Raw genomic sequence first — 23779 nt, 5'->3', positions numbered from 1 at the left:
TGAGGAAATGGCTGAGGCATTGAACAGGTATTTTGTGTCAGTCTTCACAGTGGAAGACACAAATAACATGCCAAAAATTGGTGACAAGAAGGCTATGGCAGGTGAGGACCTAGAAACTATCATTATCACGAAAGAGGTAGTGTTGTGCAAGTTAATGGGGCTAAAGGTAGACAAGTCTCCTGGTCCTGATGGAATGCATCTCAGGGTACTAAAAGAGATGGCGGGGGAAAGAGAAAATGCACTAGTGGTAATTTACCAAAATTCGCTGGACTCTGGGTGGTTCCTGCAGATTGGAAAACAGCAAATGTGACGCCACTGTTTTAAAAAGGTAGACAAAAGGCGGGTAACTATAGGCCGGTTAGCTTAACTTCTGTTGTAAAGAAAATGCTTGAATCTATTATCAAGGAAGAAATAGCGAGACACCTGGATATAAATTGTCCCATTGGGAGGACGCAGCATGGGTTCATGAAGGGCAGTTTGACTAATTTGGAGGAATTCTTTAATGTGCAGTGGACAATGGGGAACCTGTGGATGTGATCTAGCTGGATTTCCAGAAGGCATTTGACAAGGTGCCGCACCAATGGCTGCTACATAAGATAAAGGTGCACGGTGTTACGGGTAATGTATTAGCATGGATAGAGGATTGGTTAACTAACAGAAAGCAAAGAATGGGGGTAAATGGGTGTTTTTCTTGTTGGTGATCAGTGACTAGTGGTGTGCCTCAGGGATCAGTATTGGGACCGCAATTGTTTATGATTTACATAGATGATCTGGAGTTGGGGACCAAGTGTAGTGTGTCAAAGTTCGCAGATGGCACTAAGATGAGTGGCAGAGCAAAGTGTGCAGAGGACGCTGAACATCTGCAAAGGGATATAGATAGTCTAAGTGAGTGGGCGAGGGTCTGGCAGATGGAGTACAATGTTGGTAAATGTGAGGTCATCCATTTTGGTAGGAATAACAGCAAAATGGACTATTATTTAAATGGTAAAAATTTGCAGGATGCTGCTGTGCAGAGGGACCTGGGTGTCCTTGTGCATGAATCACAAAAAGTTAGTTTGCAGGTGCAGCAGGTAATTAAGAAGGCGAATGGAATTTTGTCCTTCATTGCTAAAGGGATGGAGTTTAAAAACAGCGAGGTTATGTTGCAGCTGTATCAGGTGCTGGTGAGGCCACACCTGGAATACTGTGTACAGTTTTGGTCTCCTTACTTGAGAAAGGATATACTGGCACTGGAGGGGATGCAGAGGAGATTCACTAAGTTGATTCCGGAGTTGAGAGGGTTGGCTTATGAGGAGAGACTGAATAGGCTGGGGCTATACTCATTGGAATTCCGAAGAATGAGGGGAGATCTTATAGAAACATATAAGATTATGAAGGGAATAGATAAGATAGAGGCAGGGAAGTTGTTTCCACGAGCAGGTGAAACTAGAACTAGGGGGCATGGCCTCAAAATAAGGGGGAGCAGATTTAGGACTGAGTTGAGGAGGAACCTTTTCACACAAAGGGTTGTGAATCTGTGGAATTCCCTGCCCAGTGAAGCAGTTGAGGCTACCTCATTGAATGTTTTTAAGGCAAGGATAGATACATTTCTGAACAGTAAAGGAATTAAGGGTTATGGTGAGCGGGCGGGTAAGTGGAGCTGAGTCCACAAAAAGATCAGCCATGATCTTATTGAATGACGGAGCAACACTATGTATGAATTTCAAGGCCAGTGTGGTGTCAGGTATATAGGCTGCACATCCCAACAACCGGCTGATCAAACCAAATAACATTCATTCAGTTGTTGCCATAGTCAGAGCACAGACGGCACGTCACCAGCCTGCACTTGCAAAACCCAAAACAAAGCGTCAATGCTTCAGATGACATTCTGCAATTGAACAGCACCCGCTGAACAATCCTGAGTGTGTTAACAGCTACATAAACAGCCAATCTAAGATAATCAGTCAAGCTTGTATTGTGCTTCATTTCTGCTTGCTAGAAGTGACATACATCAATATGTTATTTGCAAACAAAGCAATATGATCGGGTCTTGCAACATTTTTAATTACCCAAAAGCTAGGGGAGCCTCTAATTGCCCATTGCTTTCTCCATGGCAATGCCTCAACCTATCAGAGATGACCAGCCCTTTTCTGCTGTGGTGTAAATGGTTGTAATTATTTGAAATTTGGCACTCTTACATTTGTCTCCCTTTATTTGATATTGCCTCTTCTTGTTCCTCCTAATGTACACTTCACTGTATTAAATTTCATCTGTTACATATCTCCCCATTCCATCAGGCTGTCTATATCCTCTTCAAATCTATCGCCATCGCACAATACTTCCAAGTTTTGTACCATGTGTAAATTTTAAAATTATGCCTAGTGCCCCCCCGCCAAATCTAGATCATTAATATAGATCAAGGAAAGCAGCCGACCTAGAACCAACCCCCCGGGGAACCCACTGTATATCCCTCACCAGTCTAAAGAACCACAGTTCATCACTACTTTCCAGTTCCTATCACCCATCCAACTTCATATCCATGCTGTCACTTTCCCTTTTTTTCCATGAGTTTTAGCTTTGCTGCAATCCTGTTATGCGGATTTTATCAAATGTCCTTTGGAAGTCAATGTATATCACGTCAACCACATTACCTTTATCAATCCCCTCTTACCACATCAAAGTCTAAGCTCAGTTACTTTGCATACGCACAGGAGAACAGAACACAGCAGTTTACAAAAACAGAAAATGCTATTGCACTGTGACAAAGTGTTATCCTGATTCAAAACGTTAACTCTATTCTCTCTCCACAGATGCTGTCAGACCTGCTGAGATTTTCCAGCATTTTCTGATTTTGTTTCAGATTCCAGTATCCGCAGTAATTTGCCTTTATCTTAGGACAGTTTACAAACCAGGGGAATCCTGTCTGAACAATACAATGGGATGAGCTTAGGGCTCAAGCTTAAAGTCATCTCGCAAACATGGAAAGCATTGCTTGTTGGTTTGTCCAGCTGTTTGCCAAGTGATAGTGGCTGTTATGTGGACACATTTGCCAACAATAAGCACATTGTGGTTAGTTGTTTTTTGTGTTTGTAGATGAAAATGAAAAGATAGTTGCTCAGAAGCGATCCTCCAAAATTCTTACCCTTGGCTTTCCTACGCTAAAAGATAATTGCTGCTTCACACTGTGGGTAGAGGTTCTTGTGAGATTGTGAATTTCTGTTCCCTGGACAGTGATGCCAATCACTTACAGCACGGCCAGGATTTTGTCGGGCCGATGGGTTCTTGCCCACCATTCAGAGAATCCCTGAAAATTCGTTGGAGGAGGCCCAATGAAATCAGGTATCCTTTAGGCACAGCAGGCTACTGTTAGGCCTTCCCTGTGACTGAACTCTCCAATGGTGGAAGCATTGCCCACCAAGAGCTGCCGGCCTCATCAAAGCTCCCAGTGATGACTGCAGGGGACATCGCACCTTTCTGAGGCCCAGGATCACGGAGGAATCTCAGATCACAGGTGAGTGAAAATTTCAGACTGCCAGATTCTTCCCCGCAATATTTTGCTCAATTTTACAGTCTCCCGGGGGCAGGTGTGAAGGCAAGGGATTGTTAAATACAGTGGCTACCCACCCACCAGAACTATATCAACAGCAGGGATGGCATCGAATGGCATGCAAGCCAGTGGGCCAAATGAAGACCTTAAATGGGCAAGTAATTTCCACTTAAGGGCCTCATCCCACCGCCATTTAACTGGAGGTGGGAGAAGCCCACGCCAAGTGGTCACCCTGACAGGTCTCCCGTGTGGGTGGCACACAGGAGTGAAGTGCTTCCTGAACAGTGCCCCATGTCCATCAGAGAACACCCTCAACAAGGTTTTATACTCCAAGGTTTCTATTGACTTCTCAAACCCTACCCATCTCCCACAGTGCCTATCAGTGTGGTACCCATTGCAATCCCCAAACACTTGTCCAAATCCTGATCTAACATGCATGCTCTTTCTCAAAGCACTGGAGAGATGTTGGCCTCCAACTGGCTGGCAGCTCTTTGAGGTGTGACTTCTGGGTGCGGGAGCTCCATGGTGGCACAGTGGTTAGCACTGCTGCTTCACAGCGCCAGGGACCCAGGTTCAATTCCGGCCTCGGGTTACTGTCTGTGTAGAATTTGCACATTCTCCCCATGTCTGCGGGAGTTTCCTTTGGATGCTCCGGTTTCCTCTCGCAGTCCAAAGGTGTGCGGGTTAGGTGCATTGGCCATGCTAAATTGTTCCTTAGTGTCAGGGGGATTAGTGGGGTAAATACGTGGGGTAAATACAGGGATAGGGCCTGGGTGGGATTGTTGTCGGTGCAGGCTCGATGGGCTGAATGGCCTCACTCTGCACTGTTGGGATACTGTGATTCTATGATTCCTATCCCTGGGGGTAAAAATCCCACCAGCAGCCTGTTAACGTCTTGTCTGCAGGGCAGCCGGTGTTCCCCTCAGCTGGCTACAACCCTAATCTTGTTCAGCTGGGAGGGGCCCGGTGAATCTGGTACCTTGTATAATTCAGCCCAGGGAACCAAAATAGGTAAATGGAGTTAAGACACATATCAGTCACGATCTAATTAAATGGTAAAACACGCTCGGGGGAGGCCTACTCATGTTCTCATCTAGAGTTTGCGTTACAAGTGGAACACTACTCTTCAAGTCTAATTATTTTGCATGTCACAACATTAGATTCCATTCTGAGTTACCAATTTTTCAGGGGTTTTGTCAGGTTTTTGTACTTTGGCTAATTTTTTTCTATTAGGCTGACTTACATTGGTGAAGCCTTAATGACCATCCACGTTCTTCAAGGTAGCGCCAAGGTGCTGACGGGCATTTCATTTGGTGAAGGGAAAACCACCCAACCTACCCCCCGTACTTCCTTGCAACCACCCGTACAGTAGTGATGCAGAGCTGTGGGAAAAGACCCTGGTGTGTCTCTAGTCAGCGAGGTATGTTACAATTCATAAGACAATAGTCGGGGAAGATAACCATACATATTACAAAGAAATGCACGTACATAGGATTGCCCAGTTATTCAAAGATGCACATTCAAATGAGAACAGGCGCTACTGAAAACGTTGTATTCTATCGCACCGCCTTCCCATAGTGGTGATTCAAATTGTGATTCTGTGAAAAAAGGGAAATCTGTGCAAATTCAACATCTTGATTTGCTAACCTGCAATTAGATTGAGAATGTTCAAAACAACCCAGTCGCAACAGCAGTGAACTGCAATATAAAAAATAACCAAAGCAAGTGTTTAGCCTCTGGCACACATCATAAAAATCAGACAAAGCAGATTAACCTTTTTGTCTTTTGAAAATTGCATACCTAACTGCTAAAAATGATCTTTCAAAGATGTTATCTTGTTTCAAAGTGGCACGCTGTCTGCTGCGTGACTGCGCCATGAACGGCGGGAATAATGGGATGAAAATCAGAATACAGAAAGAGATTTGAAGCCATGCTCGTACCACCCCCAGGAGTGTGACTGCGGTGAGTCAGCAGGAGAGACCTGGACCAGTTGCCACCTCCCTAACCATGACACAGAACTGGGGAGTTTGTTTGTAATGAACAGATGAAAGGAGTTAGATTGTAGAAGGGATGAAAACGGCCACTAAGTGGGTGGGTGTTCTGCTAATAAGACAAGTTTGTTTGAAAGTCTGATTGCAGCACATAATTTTGAGGCTAATTAATGATTATTGTGATTTAAATGTACCTGAAGGCATTAACACAAACACCTGCGACACGGTGGCACAGTGGTTAGCACTGCTGCCTCACAGTGCCTGGGACCCGGAGACTCTCTCTGCAAGTGTGCCAGCTTAGGTTGATTGGCCATGCTAAATTGCCCCTCAGTGCCAGGGGGACTAGCTAGGGTCAATGAATGGGGTTATGGGGATAGGGCCTGGGTGGGATTGTGGTTGGTGCAGACTCGACGAGCCGAATGGCCTCTTTCTGTACCGTAGGATTTTATGATTCTATCAGTCAAATGCTGATTAGAAGCAATTTCCATGGAGTTGTCCACACATCCATTTCCACTGAAGAGTGGAGTGTGCTGAACGTTCAAGGGTGGCTCAGGGTCAGAGGGAGAGGATGTACTCCAGGAGGTCCTGGGGGTTGGCGAAAGCACAACAGAGTGCAGAGAGGAGAGGGGGCAGATAGACAGGTCATGTGGCAGATGTGGAAGGTGACTGTCCACGAGCTAACAGCCAGGAATCTTGCTGCAGGACATGTTTCAAGTGCCACGGGAAACTGAGCAACTTGTCACGAGTGGTCACAGTAAGATCCTATCTCTCAATAACCACAACCCAGCATCACAAACACAACACACCTTATCCACCTCGGACGGCACGCTGATGTTCACACAACAACTGCATCATGTTCAGCCTGCCTGAAAGGTCATGACTATGGGGACTTGGCCTTAACCTGGCCCATAACGTACAGCCTGGATCCCATTCTACCCGTGTGGTTGCTGACCAGTTCCATCCAACAGCCAGTGAAGCCTGGCACCAAGCCGTGCCTGATGACTGAGCTCACACTCCACTACAGTCTGAGTATTTGCCCCGAAGTAGCTGCAATGGAGGTTCAGCCAGCTCCCATGGCGGCTCTGGCGTCCTCTGCTGAAAGACACTTGCAGAGAGAATCTCTGATGCCAAATATCTATCCTCCAGCAGATCAGCATTAACTGTTTAAATAATTGTGTTTAGTTTTAAGGAAGTGGTGGGCATTAATTGGGATTTCACTTGAGCACATATAAAGAGAGGCATATTGAAACTGAGTAAGGAGGTGAATGTTTGTATTCTTTCACACTATAGCTAAAAGCAGGACTAAGTTAAGATTGGCTCCAGTACTATTCTTCTCCAGCTGGCTTTGTTGAATAGATTTAACTGGCCTAGCTGAAGAGATGCCGAGTTAGCAGCATAGACACCATATGCAGGAAGCTGCTGGCCTCTCTCTCTGGATGCCAACCTTCCTGTTTCCGTCCCACAATTCCACTATTATCCTTGCAGTTGCCTGTCAGCCAAATGCTGAGACTGCTAAAGCCTGTGCTGGGATGGTGCAGGCTGACTGGGGCCTCGTGTCTCACAGCCTTGCCAGGATGTGCTAGGAGGGCACCTGTAGATTCTCAGCAACCACGTGCCTCGCATGCTGCTGCTACTCACAATTCCACTTCAGCAAAGCACCAGAAAAGGCAGCAACACTTACTGGATAGCCAATAGGGTTTAGCAGCTGAGTGACTAGCTTGTGATTTGTAAGTATTGTTGGTTATGCCACGTTTCCAGTGTTTGTGTTTGCTCGAGATGAGGAGTAAGTTTTGCAATTGCCATTATTATTGTTGATGGGGAGGAATTGAGAAGACTGTGTGCAGGTGAATGCTCAGCTGTGGAAGGTAAGGCATGTGGAAATCACTCTCTGAAATGTGATGTTGGAGTTCACCTCTCAAAAGCAGTCTTCAGTTAGACGCTGGCCAGTGTCCCTATAAGGTGCGGGCTATTCACCTTAAACCCCTGATGCTAACCTGGTCCCCTGCATCTTCCTCTTATGGCTCCTGAGTTTGACCTGATAGTCACCAGATTGTTGTGCATTCAACAACAAATCAATGCATATCTGGGGATCTTCTCGGAAGAGTAACATAAGGTACCTTGACCAGTGAAGGCATCAAAACCGCAGCTTGAGGATATTCCAGGTATCCGAGTGGCTCTCATTTCACAGCTGTGCCGGAATTCCCAATCTTCCTGTGCTGGATTCGGAGCAGGTGAGGGGTAGACAATGAAAATGTCCTTTGACCTCAGGCGGGAATTTCTGGTCTCGCTCGAGTGAGGCCCTAAAATCCCACCCTTGCTGTCTGGTTCTTTCTCAATAGAAGAGAGGGGACGGAGCGGCATATTGGTACTGTTGCTGGACAAGTTAATCCAGGGGCCCAGGTAATGTTCTGGGAACCTGGATTTGAATCCCACCATGGCAGATGGTGAAATTTGAATTTAATAAAAATCTGGAGTTAAAAGTCTAACGATGACCATGTTGATTGCCAAAAAACCTCATCTGGTTCACTACTATCCTTTAGGGAAGGAAATCTTCTATGCTTACCTGGTCTGGCCTACATGTGACTCCAGCAATGTGGTTGGCTCTTAAATGCCTCTGAAACTCAGTTCAAGTCCAATTAGGGATGGGTAACAAATGCTGACCCAGTCAGTGGCGCCCATCCATGAAAGAATAAAAAAGAATCATGAGCTGTGATGCCAGAGGATATCCCTTGTTACCTGGTAACCAGCCATACACATAGTGTTGTGGTTCAGAAGTCTGTGGAACAGATGACTATCTCATTATAAACACCTCATGGCAGCTCCCTGGATAGCAAGCATTCACTTGCACGGTGCATTGCCAATGGTCACAGATAAGCTGCACACAGAGGGATTGGAATATCTTCCTGCTCATTAACACCTCTGAAGCATTCACACAGCACAATGTGTTCTGTCAATAGCTCCCTGGACCATGGGGAATTCTACAGTCCAGTCAAATCTAGAGCTCTCTGCCTCTGGTCTTCTCTGGCAATAGGAAATGATATATAATTATTGCTCAGAATATGTAGCTGTTTGTCAGAATTGCACAGAGGACCATCGTACACTTGTAGGGGCTCCAGTAAAGTACAGCCTCCTCCTGCACTGCACTTGGGTCATATCGAGGGTGGAATAGTGCTCTCTGAGACCCTGGGTTCATCGTACCTCCTGCTGAGAGCGCTCCTGTCCCTCTCTTCCCCAGCAGCTAGCGCTACTCTGCCTTGTGTCTTCCCTTTCTCTCAGTCTTCCTGCAACGCCAGGTGACCACAGAAAGATGCCCGGGATCAAGCATTCCCTTTCTCCTAGAGGTAACTAACAAAGTACAGTAGCACAGCATCCACTTCCTTTAGGTGAGGTCCTCAGACAATGTCCTGGAGAAATGTTGATGCAGAGTTAGTGAAATCTTCACTAACAGAGTGTCCCAGGAAATCTCCTGATGTGTTCCAAACGTCCTCGTCAAATGTAATGCTGCCAAGCAATCTCCAGCAGCCAGTGAGGAGTGAAAATTGAGCATTGCTTTATGTAGCACTAGAAATCACCAGAGTGACTTCTTTACTCCAATTCAGTAGGTAGCTGATGGGAGAGATCATTCATTGAAATGTTAGGCATCAAACCACCCTGCAGCCTCTCTAACAACAACCACAGGAAATGATACGAATACAGCACCTTTAATATAAACAATGTTCCAAGGCTCCACTGGAACATTACAAACAAGGCATGACACTGAGCCACATAAGGAGATAGCAGGTCAGCTGACCAAAAGCTTTGACAAAGAAGTAGCTTTTAAGAAATAACTTAAACATACAAATTGGGGGCAGGAGTGGGCCACTCGGCCCCTCAAGCCTGCTCCACTATTCAATAAGATCATGGCTGATCTGATTGGAATCTCAAGCTCCACATTTCTGACTATTCCCGATAACCTTTCACCCCCGTGTTAATCAAAAATCTCTCTAGTTCTGCCTTAAAAACATTCAAAGACTCTGCTTCCACCGCCTTTTAAGGAAGGGAGTTCCAGAGACTCACGACCCTCTGAGAGAAAATGTTTCTCCTCATCTCTGTCTTAAATGAGAGATCCTTAATTTTAATCAGAAGTCTTAATTGTAATCATTGCAGCAGAGAGATGTAAAGAGGGGATTCTAGAGTTTGGTGACTGCCACTGAAAACACAGGAACCAATGTTGCAGTGATTAAAATTCAGGATGCACAACAGGTCGGAGTTAGAGGAACCCGGATATTTCATCGAATCATAGAATCCCTACACTGCAGAAGGAGGCCATTCGGCCCATCAAGACTGCACTGGTAACAATCCCACCCAAGCCCTATCTCGTAACCCCATGTATTGACCCTGCTAGTCCCCCTGACACTAAGAGGCAATTTAGTATTGTAAATCAACCTAACCCGCACATCTTTGGACTGTGGGAGGAAACCAGAGCACCCGGAGGAAACTCATGCAGACACAGAGAACGTGCAAACTCCACACAGACAGTCGGAGGATTATGGGGCTGGAGGAGATGACAGAGATAGGGAGGGGTAAGCCCTGGAGTGTTCTGAAAAGACGGGTGAGAATTTTAAATCAAGGTGTTGCTTGATGTATGTCAGCAATCACAGGATTATGAACATTTGCAGGCAATTTAATTGTCAGTCAGAGCCTTAACGACCCTCTGGGCAGTTGTTTCTACACAGTTCTCAATTCCTTTATCAAAATGGCATTTTACCCTTGACTGGTTATCAGATCAAAGATCCCACCGTTTTAGCACCTAAAACATCCAGGGAAAATTGCCACTCAAAAATTTAACTTTGAAATCTTGCTGGATCAGAACACATTGAATTAGTTGAGCAGTAACCTGACATTTTCAAAATCGAAATCAGCATTTGCACTTCTGAGATTAAAATAAAAATCCTCCTTGAAATATGCACAACACTGGCATTTATTGCCTATCCCAAGTTGCGACTCAATTGCTTACTCGACCACTTCAGAGGGAAGCAGAGAGTCAGCCATGTTGGAGTGGCACTAGTGTCAGGTATACAACAGTAAGAAGTCTCACAACACCAGGTTAAAGTCCAACAGGTTTATTTGGTAGCAAATACCATAAGCTTTCGGAGCGCTGCTCCTTCGTCAGATGGAGTGGATATCTGCTCTCAAACAGTGCACAGACACAGAAATCAAGTTACAGAATACTAATTAGAATGCGAATCTCTACAGCCAGCCAGGTCTTAAAGGTACAGACAATGTGGGTGGAGGGAGCATTCAACACAGGTTAAAGAGATGTGTATTGTCTCCAGACAGAACTGGCTGGCTATAGAGATTCGCATTCTAATTAGTATTCTGTAACTTGATTTCTGTGTCTGTGCCCTGTTTGAGAGCAGATATCCACTCCATCTGACGAAGGAGCAGTGCTCCGAAAGCTTATGGTATTTGTTACCAAATAAACCTGTTGGACTTTAACCTGGTGTTGTGAGACTTCTTACTGTGCCCACCCCAGTCCAACGCCGGCATCTCCACATCAGGTATACAACAGACAGGGTGAGGATGACAGGCTTGCTTCCAAAAAGGACACAAGTGAACTATTCTTCTTTTAAATTTGTTCTAGGGATGTGAACATGCCCAGCATTTATTTCCCATCCCTAATTGCCCTTGGGCAGATGATGGTGTGCCACCTTCTTGAGCTGCTGCAGTTGATGTGGTGTAAGCACATCCACAGTGCTGTTAGGGAGGGAGTTTCAGGATTTTGACCCAGCCACTGTGAGGAAATGGCAATATAGTTCCAAGTCCACTGATTAGAGGAAAAGATATAGTGGCATTGGAGGCAGTTCAGAGGAGTTTCACTAGATTGATTCCGGAGATGAGGGGTTTGTCGTATGAAAAGAGATTGAACAGTTTAGGCCTGTACTCTCTGGAATTTAGAAGAATGTGGGGAGATTAAATTGAGGTATACAAAATGATAAAAGTTATGGATAAAGTAGACGTGGAGCAGATGCTTCCTTTTGTGGGGCATTCTAGGACCAGAGGTCCTTAGGATAAGGGGAAACAAATTTTAAACAGAGTTGAGGAGAAACTACTTCTCCCAAAGGGTTGTGAATCTGTGGAATTCGCTACCCTAAAGTGTGGTGGATGCTGGAACAGTGAGTACATTTAAGTAGGAGTTAGACAGATTTTTAATTGGTAATGGATTGAAGGGTTATGGGTAGAAGGATAATGGGGATGAGGAGCATGATCGAATGGCGGAGCAGACTCAATGGGCCGAATGGCCTAATTCTGCTCCTATATCTAGTCATAGAATCATAGAAAGCCTACAGTGCAGAAAGAGGCCATCTGGCCCATCGGGTCTGCACCGACCACAATCCCACCCAGGCCCTATCCCCATATTCCCACACATTTACCCGCTAATCCCTCTAACCTATGCATCTCAGGACACTAAGGGGCAATTTTAGCATGGTCAATCAACCTAACCCGCACATCTTTGGACTGTGGGAGGAAACCGGAGCACCCGGAGGAAACCCACGCAGGCACGAGGAGCATGTGCAAACTCCACACAGACAGTGACCCTAGCCGGGAATCGAACCCAAGTCTCTGGAGCTGTGAGGCAGCAGTGCTAACCACTGTGCTACCGTGCAGCCCAGTAGTAACTTAGTAGTTATGAACTAAGTCAGGATGGTTTGTGAATTGGAAGGGTGATAATGTTCCCATGCATCTGCTACCCCTGTTCTTCTAGGTAATAGATGTTGTGGGTTTGGATGGTGCTGTTAAAAGAAGCTTGATAAGTTGCTGCAATGCATCTTGTATATGGTGCCCACTGCTGCCATTGTGTGACAGTGGTGGAGGCAGTGAATGTGGTGGCTGGGGTGTCAATCAGGTGGGTTGCCTGGACAGTATTGTGCTTCTTGAGTGGCTTTGGAGCTGCACGCATCTGGGCAAGTGTAGAGTATTCCATCATGCTCCTTGTGGATGGTGGACTGGCTTTGGGGAGTCAGGAGATGAGTTACTTGCCACTAGCTCCTGACCTGCTCTTTCAGATACAATAGTTTGGCTGGACCAGTTAGGTTTCTGGTCAGTGGTACCCTTCAGCATGTTGATAGTGGAGGGATTCAGCAATGGTAATGTCCTTGAATGTCAAGGCAAGATAGCTAGATTCTTTCTTGTTGGAGAGGGTCATTGCCTGGCATTTGTGTGGCACAAATGTTACTATCAGACCAAGTCTGAATGTTGTCCAGGTCTTATTGCACCTGGACACGGACTGCTCCATTATTTGAGGAATTGCAAATGGTTCTGAATATTGTGCAATCATCGGTGAAGATCCCCAATTCTGACCTTGCAATTGAGGGAAAGTCATTGATGAAGCTGCTGAAGATGGTGGGATCGAGGACACTACCCTGAGAGATCCTTGTAGCAATGTCCATGGATTGAGATGCCTGGGCTCCAAAAACCAGAACCATCTTCCTTCGCGCTAGGTATGACTTCAACCAGTGGAGAGCTTTTGCCTTGATTCCGTTAACTTCAATTTTACAACATCGCCTTGATGCCACACTCAATCAGTGCTGCCTTGGCAGTCACTTTCACCTCACCTCTGAAATTCAGCACTTTTGTTCACATTCAGATCAATGCTGTAATGAGGTGTGGAGCTGAGCGGCCCTGGAGAAACCCAAATACAGCATAAGTGAGCAGTTTAATGCTGAGTAAATGCCACTCGGATCACAATGGCACCTTCCATCACTCTGCTGATGATTGAGAGCCGACTGATGGGGCGGTAATTGGTTGGGTTGGATTTGTCCTGCTTCTTGTGGTCAGAACAAACCTAGGGAATTTTCCACATTGCTGGATAGATGCCAGTGTTGTAGCTGTACTGAAACAGCTTGGCTAAGGGTGTGGCTATATCTGAGCCTTCAATACTACAGCCAGAGTTGCGCCAGGGGCCTCTGCCTTTGCAGTATCCAGTACATTCAGCCACTTCCTGATACCATAGTGTCTGAAAACTGGCATCTATGACAGGCTGGGTTTTTATTGCCAATTTGATCCCTTCGTGGTCACTTTTACCGAACCCAGTTTGCTGAATTTATATCAGAAATAAACATTCCAATTTTCTGATGCCAGTCTCAACAAGCTTGGTAAACAATAATTAGTGGGCAAATATAAGAAGGGGAAAATTAAAACACTTGAGTCAGAAATTATAGTGCTGGATCGGTACACATGCAGCTCACACACACATCAGAAGATTTTAAAACTACAATTAATAGGTGCTGGATTTGCTCTGATCCTGCTTTATCATTTTAAACATTGGTCAAAATCCTGGAATTCCCTCCCTAACAGCACTGTGGGTGTACCTACACCTCAGGCACTGCAGCAGTTCAAGAAGACAGCTCACCACCACCTTCTGAAGGGCAAGTGGGGATAGGCAATAAATGCTCCACTAGCCAGTGATGCCCACATCCTGTAAATTAATTTTTAAAAAAAGTTGGCTGGGATTCTCCCAAAACAAAACTAAGTGCCCAACAGATGGGAAAATGGAAGAATTTCCCACCCTTTTTTTTGGGCGTACTTATCGGAACAAATTTCCGACCCTCTGTGCTTCACAGAGTGCCTCAAAAAGTTTAACGGCAGAAAGTGGGGCCAGGGCCTCATCCCGCCCGAGAGCCAGCAGCGGAGTGTTGAGTGGGTCGCTGCGCATGCGCTGACCTGTCAGTAGGGAGATTGGCACAGGCACACTGCCCCCCCCCCCCCCACCGCCACCATTGCCAACCTTCTGATTGCCGGCCTCCTGTTTATCCCCGAACTCCCACTCTGATCGCTGGCCTCCCTCTCTCAATCGCTGGCCTTCCCGACAACCCCACCCCCCACTCCCTGGGGCCAGCCCTGATCTCAACCCCCTTGCCTAGAATGGCCAATCCCGACCTCCCATTCAAGGTCAGCCCCGATTGCCCCCTCACCCCCTCCCTATTGCAGGGTGGCAGCAATACCACTGATCACCCTCCAATAGGCCTCAGTATGCCCTGCCCCTTGGCACTGCCCAGGGTACCCCTTGGGCAGTGCCAGTGTACCAGGCTGGCACTGCCCAAGGGGCACAACTCCTAACCTCTTGGGGTGGCCTCAATGGCTATGGGGCCCACCAATGGGGTCAGATGTCTGTGCCCCATTAGTAGGGAGCAGTTGTAAACCCCACTAGTGGCAACCTCTTCCGGCAGGGGGGAGGGGGCAATGCTAGTGGGCCTGGAGACTACTGGCCTGGGCCCGCTAGTTAGATGGAAATGTCAATTTCCATATGATAACCAGCTCCGTGCCAATTTCCAGTGCGGATCTGATTGCGCTAAAAAAAGGGCCTGGGAGACTCGTGATGGACTGAATGCTGGGCACAAATCTTGTGAAAGTGTCCTCACTCCTTCCGCGCCCCCCCCCCAACCACCGTTGTCTCCTGGCCTGTTGCGCTACTTGAGCAGCACGGCGGGCTGGGAGAATCCCGGTTGTTGTATCCCTGGCCTTGTTCCATTCTCTAAAACCAGAAGCAATTACATTTTTAAAGCATTTCAGAAAAGAGGAATAAACTCACTGTGGTACTTGCTGCAGATTTTATGAGCTCACTTGTCCCTTTTAGAAGTGTCACACTTTTGAAATAAGTTAGGCTGTTTTGTAATCAATCACCTTTTTATGTACCAAGTCCTGAAAGCCCTTCGCAATACTCAATGAAAGGACTGCACAAAGCGGCTCTTTTCGCCCAGCATTGCTGGGAAATGTGATGGGCCTGGATTTTGCAGTTAGTCGCTGACCTTGAAGGAAGCTGCTGTCAGAACTCCAGCCATCCTCGTGGCGTGGATTTCACCTTTCCTGATGTTAATTCAAATCTGGCGACAAGTCTCGAGGTGACCAGCAAGAGTGAGGTCGTCAAGCATAAAATTACAAGGAGATATTAATAGATGAAGCAAATGGGAAAACTGCAGCAAATGGATTTCAATTTGGAAGATGGTGCTTTCTATAAGGCCAAAAGTTAGAAACAGTAGAGGTCCAGAGAGGTTTGAGGCTGCCGCTACATAAATCATTATAATGGACTGAAATTGATCAAATGTGATAGTGGAATGTTAGCCTTTATATCTAGTGTGGCACGATGGCACAGTGGTTAGCACTGCTGCCTCACGGCACCAGGGACCTGGGTTCAATTCCCGTCTTGGGTCACTGTCTGTGCAGAGTCTGTATGTTCTCCCCGTGTCTGCAGAGTTTCCTCCAGGTGCTCCGGTTTCCTCCCACAGTCCGAAAGACGTGCTGGTTAAGTGCATTGTCCATGCTAAATTCTCCCTCAGTGAACCCGAACAGGCGCTGGAGTGTGGCAACTAGGGGATTTTCACAGTAACTTCATTGTTGTGTTAATGTAAGCCAACTTGTGACACTAATCAATAAACAAACTTAAAACTTAGTGCATTAGAACACAAGGGATAGAAGTAATGCTAAACAAAACCCTGGTGAGACCACACCTGGAGTACTGGGAGCACTTCCGGGCACCATACCTCAACAAAGATAGATTAGTCTTGAGGGAATGCAGTGTAAATTTACCAGAATGATAGCTGGATTCCAAAGGTTAAATTACGAGACAAGATTCGACAAACTAAAGTTATGTCCCCTGGAATTTGGAAGATTAAGCGATGATTTCTTCAAAGTTTTTGAGATATTCAGGCAAACAGAGAGAAACTATTTTCTCTGTTAGTGAGTGTAGGGCTAACGGGCATTGTCTAAAATTAGAGCCAGATCTTTCAGGAGTGAAGTTCGGAAAAACAACAAAGGGGATGAAAGTTTAAGGGCGCGATCTTACTGACCGTTCACGCCACATTCCCGCTGCAGCAAAGTCAGAGAATTTCAACCAAATCTCCATTTACTGCAGCGGGATGGGAAAATCCTGCCGGCATGAACAGCCATAACATTCCGACCTAAAACTCTCTTGCACAAATGCGACTGATGCTGGGTTGATTGTAAATCTGAGATTGATAGGTTTTTGATATCCAAAAGGATAACAGAGGGAAAGGTGGGTGAATGAAGTTCAGTCCCACATCAGCCATGTTCTCACTTATACATTCTCCAGAGAGCAAAATAAAGATTGGAACATACCTGATAGAAGCGGAATTATTATAAGCAAACTGTAAAATATTTTAAAAACAATAGCATTTTTATCATAAAGGAAAAGCTTGACAGGGCAGCACAGTGGTTAGCACACCTGCCTCACAGCGCCAGGGACCCAGGTTCAATTCCAGCCTTGGGTCACTATCTGTGCAGAGTCTGCATGTTCTCCCCATGTCTGCTTGGGTTTCCTCCGGGTGCTCCAGTTTCCTCCCTCAGTCCAAAGATGTGCAGGTTAGGTGGATTGGCCATGATACATTGTCCCTTAGTGTCGGGGGATTAGCAGGGTAAATACTTGGAATTATGAGGTTAAGGCCTGGGTGGGATGGTTGTCGATGCAAGCTCAATGGGTCGAATGGACTCCTTCTGCACTTTAGGTATTCTATGATTCTACATAAAAATAAATTAGTTTTCTATGAGAGGGTGTTCAGTAATTGTACTGACTTAACACACTGTTAAAAACCCCGCTACACTTCATTAACATGGTGCACCTTTTTCAGGGATTATTAACAGTGACTTTCCAATGTAAAAGGGGAATTCTTGTCAATTCAGTAATTTCAGATGGCCATCTGCAGAGACATGAACAATGCAGCCTGTGGAGGAGCAGATGTTTAACAGAGCATGTTCAGACGCCAGGCGTTGTTGTCAGTTTCAAGGGCAATTATGGCGAACATTGACAGTTACACCATCATTCTAACTGCAAAATCCAGACTATTATCTTGAGTATTTTGTTCATTTAGATGTTCCACAATACAACAACAACGGCTACTACTTGTTTTTATATAGCGCCAAGGTACTTCACGAGAGCATTATCAAACAAAATTTGAACCAAGACACAGAGAGATATTGGAGAGAATCTTACCAAAATATTTGGCAGTGTTGTTTCTGGCAAGAAACCTATCAGTTTTCTCTCCATATCATATGACATTCTGCCAAAAAGAAATCAAGGCGTGGGGTGTGTTTCATGCCGTCATGCAGGGGGCGGGGCCTTAACACGCCAGCAAAACCCAGCTGCACAGAGATCGGGGCATCACCCTTAAAGGACGCCCCGATCAGAGCCTGAGTAAACCTCCCCCACAGCCCACCATGGCGGTCACAGGGGCCCCGCTTACCATCCCTGATTGGAGTCAACATTTCTCTTCCTTCCCCTCCCTGCACCCCGATCATAAGCTCCTCCCCCCCACCCCACCCCAATCATTGGTCCCTCCCCCCACAATAATTGGAGTCTGCACCAACCCAGCAGTGCCAACCTGTGTCAAGGGGCAGTGCCAGGGGGCATTGCCAAGCCGTTGTCTGGCTACGTCCCTCCTCTCCCCCCCCTAGGGACTATACTTACCTTTAGGCCCCCTGGGACGACCCCAGGTTCATGTCTAGGCAAGCCTGTTGTAAACTATGACGACATGATGTCACACCCCTGCAGTGTCAATATACAGCGGTGGTCAATATCTGACGAGGGCGCTGGTTAGTAACATTGAAATTCTGATGATGTAGCTGGGTAGAGGGAGGGGGGTGGGGGAAGGCCTGAGATCGCGATCTGGCCGGTGAGAACCGCGATTTCTGGATCTTCAGCCTCTGCTGGCATTCGTATAGACGGCGAACGCTGGCTCAAGATCACCCCCATTAGGTCAGGTGACCAGAGGCTTAGTCAAAGAGAAGTGGCCAAAGGTTTTAAGGAGTGTTGTAAGGGAGGAAAGAGAGGTAAAGAGGCAAGAGTTGGAGGGAGGGAATTCCAGAGATTTGGATCTTGCCAGTCGGAAGCACAGCGGCCAATGGTGGAGAAGTTAAAACTGGGGGGTGCGCAAGAGGTCAGAATTTGAGGAATGCAGATATCTCAGGATTTGGGGGGTTTGTCGGGGAGGGGGGAAGGCCATGGAGGAATTTGAAAACAAGGTTGAGAATTTTAACATGGAGGCGTTGCTTAACTGGAAACTAATATAGGTCAACAAGCATGAAGATGGGCAGCTGTATTGTGCAGCTGTTCCCAAGTACAATATAAACATTGGACTGGATCCCATGCTCTTCTTCACAATATCCCACGTAACCTTTTACATCCACCTGAGAGGGCACATATCCCAGTCTAACAAACTGCACTTTCAGCTGAGCAGCCCTTTCTTAGTGCTGTGAGGGGAGGAGCATCAAAGGATTTTGTACTCAAATGGGACTTCAACCCACAGCGATTGGACTCGAAGGCAAGACCTCTGAGCCAAGATTACACCAGCAGACATGACAAAGGGCCAATCGTAAGGAGCTGTGGACAATAACTAAGTGGACTACCTTAGCAAGTGGGGAGAGACAAACCAAATCAAAAATACTTCAGGACATATTGTGCTGATTGAGTGGTTAATGGTGTTTCATGTGAACAAGTGCAAAGCAATGAAACTGAGGAGGAGAAATAACCAATAGTAATATTCATAAAATCATAGAATCTACAGTGCAGAAGGGGGCCAATTTTGCCCGCACTGACAACAATTCCACCCAGGTCTTGTCCCATCCCTGTAACTCCACATATTTACCCTCCGAATCCCTCTGACATTAAGGGGTAATTTATCACGGCCAACCTAACCTGCACCTATTTGGATGGTGGGAGGAAACCGGAGCACCCGGAGGAACCCAATATTGATCAATGGCTCCAAGCTAGGTTAACACATTTCAGAAATTTGAATGTTTGCATTGCTCCCTGAAGGGAACAGCGCAGCACATGGCAGCAAGAAGGAAACCCAACCAGATCCACTTGGATACAACAAATAAATCACTAGAGGTAGTGAGTCTTTACAAGATGCAGCTGCATGTGTACCATTCCATTTGCCCTACTGCAAGGGTATTCGAGCATTACCAGGCAGTCTGAGAAGAAGATCAGATCTGATAAATAGCTTATGTTGCTTGAACTATAACCTAAAGGCAGGATTCTGGGACTCTTTATAGGAGAGAGGGCGTAAGGAAACATTACTCAAGTGTTGAGGATTCTGAAGGGAAAAACAGAGCTCTGATCATACATTTCAGATCACAACAAATTTTCGGAGCAATGATATCAGCTTAAACTGCAAGAGGGAAGGTGCACAGTTTAACTTTTTTTTACAGATGGTGAACATCCAGAATGGACCATTACGCAAAAAGGAAGAATTGGATAGATATTTGAAGGAGTGGGGGATGGAGGAACGGAGATTCAGATGGCAACACTGGATAAAAGGAATGCTTAGTCTTTTCAGCCTCTGTACTTCCCCATGTTCTGAACCCTATTAATCACTCAGGTTCATTCTCATTATTGGGAAGTAAAAGAGTTACTGCTGACAAGTCTGACCTCTTCTGCCTCCGGTAATATTTTGAGAAGTTCACGGAGTTTTTCCGAGCCATAAGCCTCGCTCCTTCCTGACCGAATATCTTCAATGATGCACTGATTTGACCTTCAAATACAAGAGAATAACCATTAGTATTTTAATGATACACGGTTAGTGCAGAAGATGCAAAAGAATGATTTCATCTCAAGTTTCAAATTATTGTTATCACTTGGAGCATAGTGAAGTAATGAACATGTGAAGTGTACAAATCCCGTCTGCTTGAACAGTGGAACCTAGGCACCAGCACAATTACAGTGATTCTAAACTTGGGTTGTGTCTGGTGAGATCATTCTGACTTCTGTAACATTGGAGAGAAGTACTGCAAGTTACAGGCCTCTCGCTGGCAGTGGTCCTGGTGGAGGCAATTTGAGGCGATGAAATGAGTCAGTCCACAAGTCGTACACTGATTTTTCCCTAGAACATACTGCTACTGACGTGCTAAATAAGCCTTGTGGCAACACAGCTTGTAATGCTGTAAATTTAAGTTGCAATCCACAAGTATCCTTATGACAGCTGCAATTAGCTGCTGTATGACTCATAATTTCTGGAGGGAAAAAAGGATAAGTGCCTTCTCCTGATCTCTTTTCTGGCAGGAATTCTGCATGCCCAAATTTCCCAGTAATTCTTTCAACCGTGATTGATATGGTTGCCTCTGATTTAAATAAGTCTGCAAAGGCAACATATTTTAAATTATAATAAATATCGCAGCAGTGCAAAATATACACAGAATGAAAAAAAACTTTCTATTTATTTAAGGAGCACACATGAAACGATCAGAAATTCCACAAAGTATTTTAGTTAGATGTAGGCCTTTGAATCGTTCCTCATCAACGTACGGATGATAACATCAATTACATCCAAATCAAGTCACGGCAGGGATTTCAAATGAAGTTTAAAAGTTGAAACTGCAGATTGGGGTGAGAGAGGGGGAGTGGTGAAGCAGGGTGTGGGGTACAAAGAGATAGCACTTTGAAGAATGTAGTGAGGCTGGCGCCATCTGTTACTCACAATGCCTGAAGTGAAAGGAAACTCATCTGAAAACATCTATCAGCTCAGTAAATTATTAGTGGTTAGTGTCTAAGGAATTAACTCATGTTCCAGTCACCAATCAGTAAACACTTCTTCTGTCTTTTATTTAGAAAAGCATTTGAAGGATGTCTCTCTTTTTAAAAAGGACTCATTTTTCCAATTTTCATTTTTTAAAGGGGTACAATAAAGAAACTTAAAAGACAACAAGCCTGTATCTAGGGTCCATCTGTCCAATCACATTGCAATCTAACTTGCCGCCAGCCCCCCCCCCCCCGCCCCCAACCGCCTCCCCACAACATTCTCAGAGGAAGAGTCGTTTTTGTTCTCAGGGGACCCAGGATTAGACCACCAACTAATATTAATGCCCAGTCTGTAAAACAGATGGGGAGAAAGAGAAATAAAAACAGGACTATATACACTCACTCAAAAAATAATTTTATTATAGAGTGGGTGACATATGCTCATTACTTTCCTTCATTTTTCCAACCGCTATACTATTGACTGTTGCTGTGGCAACCTGAGCAGTAACGGCAGAAATTTACAACAGGGGATGAGGAAGGCATTGAAACCCACAGCAATAATGAAGCTCTTCAGCCTCACAGGCCCAATTCTAATGGCCAAAATTCAGAGGCACAGACATTTAAAACTGGTGGGGCTAAGTTTACCGGTCTAATGTGTGCTATAAAATATCAGCTTTTAAAAGAGGATTCAATCATATCTTTCCCAGCATGGAATTTTCTTCCCCTATACAAATTAAATTTGACAGTATTGCGTATGGCTTCGAACATGTACCTCCCTGGTCCAAACTATCAGAGAATTATTTATCACTCTTATTGATTCACAGCCAGGACAGGCATAAACTTCTCAGACAGTCCCTACTGCCATTTTAGCTTATTCATTTTTTTCAAGGGAATATAAGACCCTCAGGGCATTTGCATTTATCATACAAACACAACACTGTCGACGTTTAAATGATTGATTCGCGCTGCTGCTCAAGGGGGTGAAATTCCAACTCATGGGAAAGTTTGAAAAAATAATTGAAGGGGGCGATCTTACCATTTTTCCCTCCCAGTTGATGGTTGGGGTGAGCCGGTAAGATTGCGAGAAAGCCGAAAAATCGGGTTTGCGCCCAATTGCTCTTGCTTCTTGTGTTCTTACCGGCACCGGATATCCGCCGCGGGGCTGATTATAATATTTAAATTCTTTTGTAGGTAGAATTTAAATATTACAAGTGAGCCCGGGATGCAATCCTCGGGACTCACTTGCCTGAACACCTTGCCTGAAGGTCCTCACTGGTGAGGATCACGTATGGTTCCCATTAACGGGGGCCTGTCCTGATGGACCTGCTGGTGGGACTGGAGGCCATTGAGGCCCCCTGGGAGGTCGGGGCAGAGTTTGCCCCTTGGGCAGTGCCAGACTGGCACCCTGGCAGTGCCAACCTGGCACACTGGCGCTGCCAGCCTGGCACACTGACAGCGCCCACTGCGCGCAGGGGAAAGTGCCCAGGGGGTGGGGCCAGAAGGGGGGCATGCACAACGGCACCCTCTGTTGTAAACTGGTGGCTTTCAGGCGAGCGTAGGCCAGGGGGCCCAAGCTGACAATTGTGCGGTGCCAATGCCCGGGGGCAACCCCTGCCACCCAACCCTCTGGGGGGCCCTGATTGTCCCCCTTTACTCCAGAGGGGTCGGACCGCTAGTTCCCTGTTAGTGGGGAGCCACTGTAATCCTGCTGGAGTGAACTAATCTGGGGGGGTAGATGCTCGCAAGCCCCGGACTTCAGTCCCGGGCCCACTAATGAAACTTAAATTGTATTAAAATTACCATTTAAATGGCCTTGGCACCTCCTCGCCGATTGTGACGCAGCTGGAAATCAAGCTACCAAATGGTAAGATGTGAGTGACTGTCCCCGGCTCGAAGTCCCTCCAGAGAAGGAGAGAGAGAGAGAGTCAGAGTGGGAAAGGAGAGAGAGAGACAGACAGACAGACAGACAGTGGGAAAGGAGAGAGATAGAGGAGAGATAGAGTGGGAAAGGAGAGAGAGAGAGAGAAAGAGACAGAGCAGGAATTGAAAGCATGCAAAAGGTGGAGCTGAGTTTCAGAAACGATGTGGTTGAGACACAGAAACACGATGTCAGAAACACAGAAGCTGTGCTACTTAGGGCTTGTTTGGGTGATTTAATGTCATCCAATTTTCATTTATACAGTATTTCTGTTCTATTCAGTGATTTATTTTGTTTTGCAATTTATTCCAGCTAGGAATGCACAATGCAACACATGTACTGTACAGTTTTTCAACTTGAATATTAGTTTTTCTGGGTGAAAAATGTCCAAAGGAACCTAACTCCAGCTTTCGCATTGATTCCTATGGGAACACATCATTCACTTAAAGTTGCTTCACTTAAAGTCGCTTCACTTAAAGTCACAATCAGAGGAACGGAACCAAAACTTTAAGTGAGGATTAGCTGAGTGCTATGCTGCTCACACTGAACATTGGCAGACACACTTTGATATCGGGTCAATGGCTGCGAATATCTAATTCACAGACCTGGAATCTTCAGTGATGAGGAAAGATTGGAGAGGTTGGGACTGTTCTAAGGTTAAGAGGAGATTTAATAGAGATGCTCAAAATCAGAGTAGACAGGGAGAAACTGATCCCACTCGTAAAAGGATTAAGAATGAGAGGGCATAGATTTAATGCGATTTGCAAAAAAGGCAAATGTGATGGATGAGAGAAAAACTTTTTCACACAGCGAGTGATTCTGGTCTGGAATGCACT

General features: G+C 45.8%; 1 protein-coding gene across 1 annotated transcript in view; it reads right to left on the bottom strand.

Annotated features, from left to right (window-relative positions):
• Window positions 1-23779, bottom strand: part of fhdc1 (FH2 domain containing 1) — an 81830-nt gene that overhangs the window by 15953 nt on the left and 42098 nt on the right. The window contains exon 3 of the mRNA XM_078211221.1: window positions 19940-20042. Within this exon, the coding sequence (XP_078067347.1) occupies window positions 19940-20042 (103 nt within the window). The remainder of the gene's footprint in view (window positions 1-19939; window positions 20043-23779) is intronic.

The sequence above is a fragment of the Mustelus asterias genome, chromosome 1 (assembly GCF_964213995.1).
Source record: "Mustelus asterias chromosome 1, sMusAst1.hap1.1, whole genome shotgun sequence".
In the NCBI taxonomy this organism is placed as follows: Eukaryota; Metazoa; Chordata; class Chondrichthyes; order Carcharhiniformes; family Triakidae; genus Mustelus; species Mustelus asterias.
The sequence above is the reverse complement of the archived record's forward strand: the minus strand, read 5'-3'. Positions and strand labels throughout refer to the sequence as shown.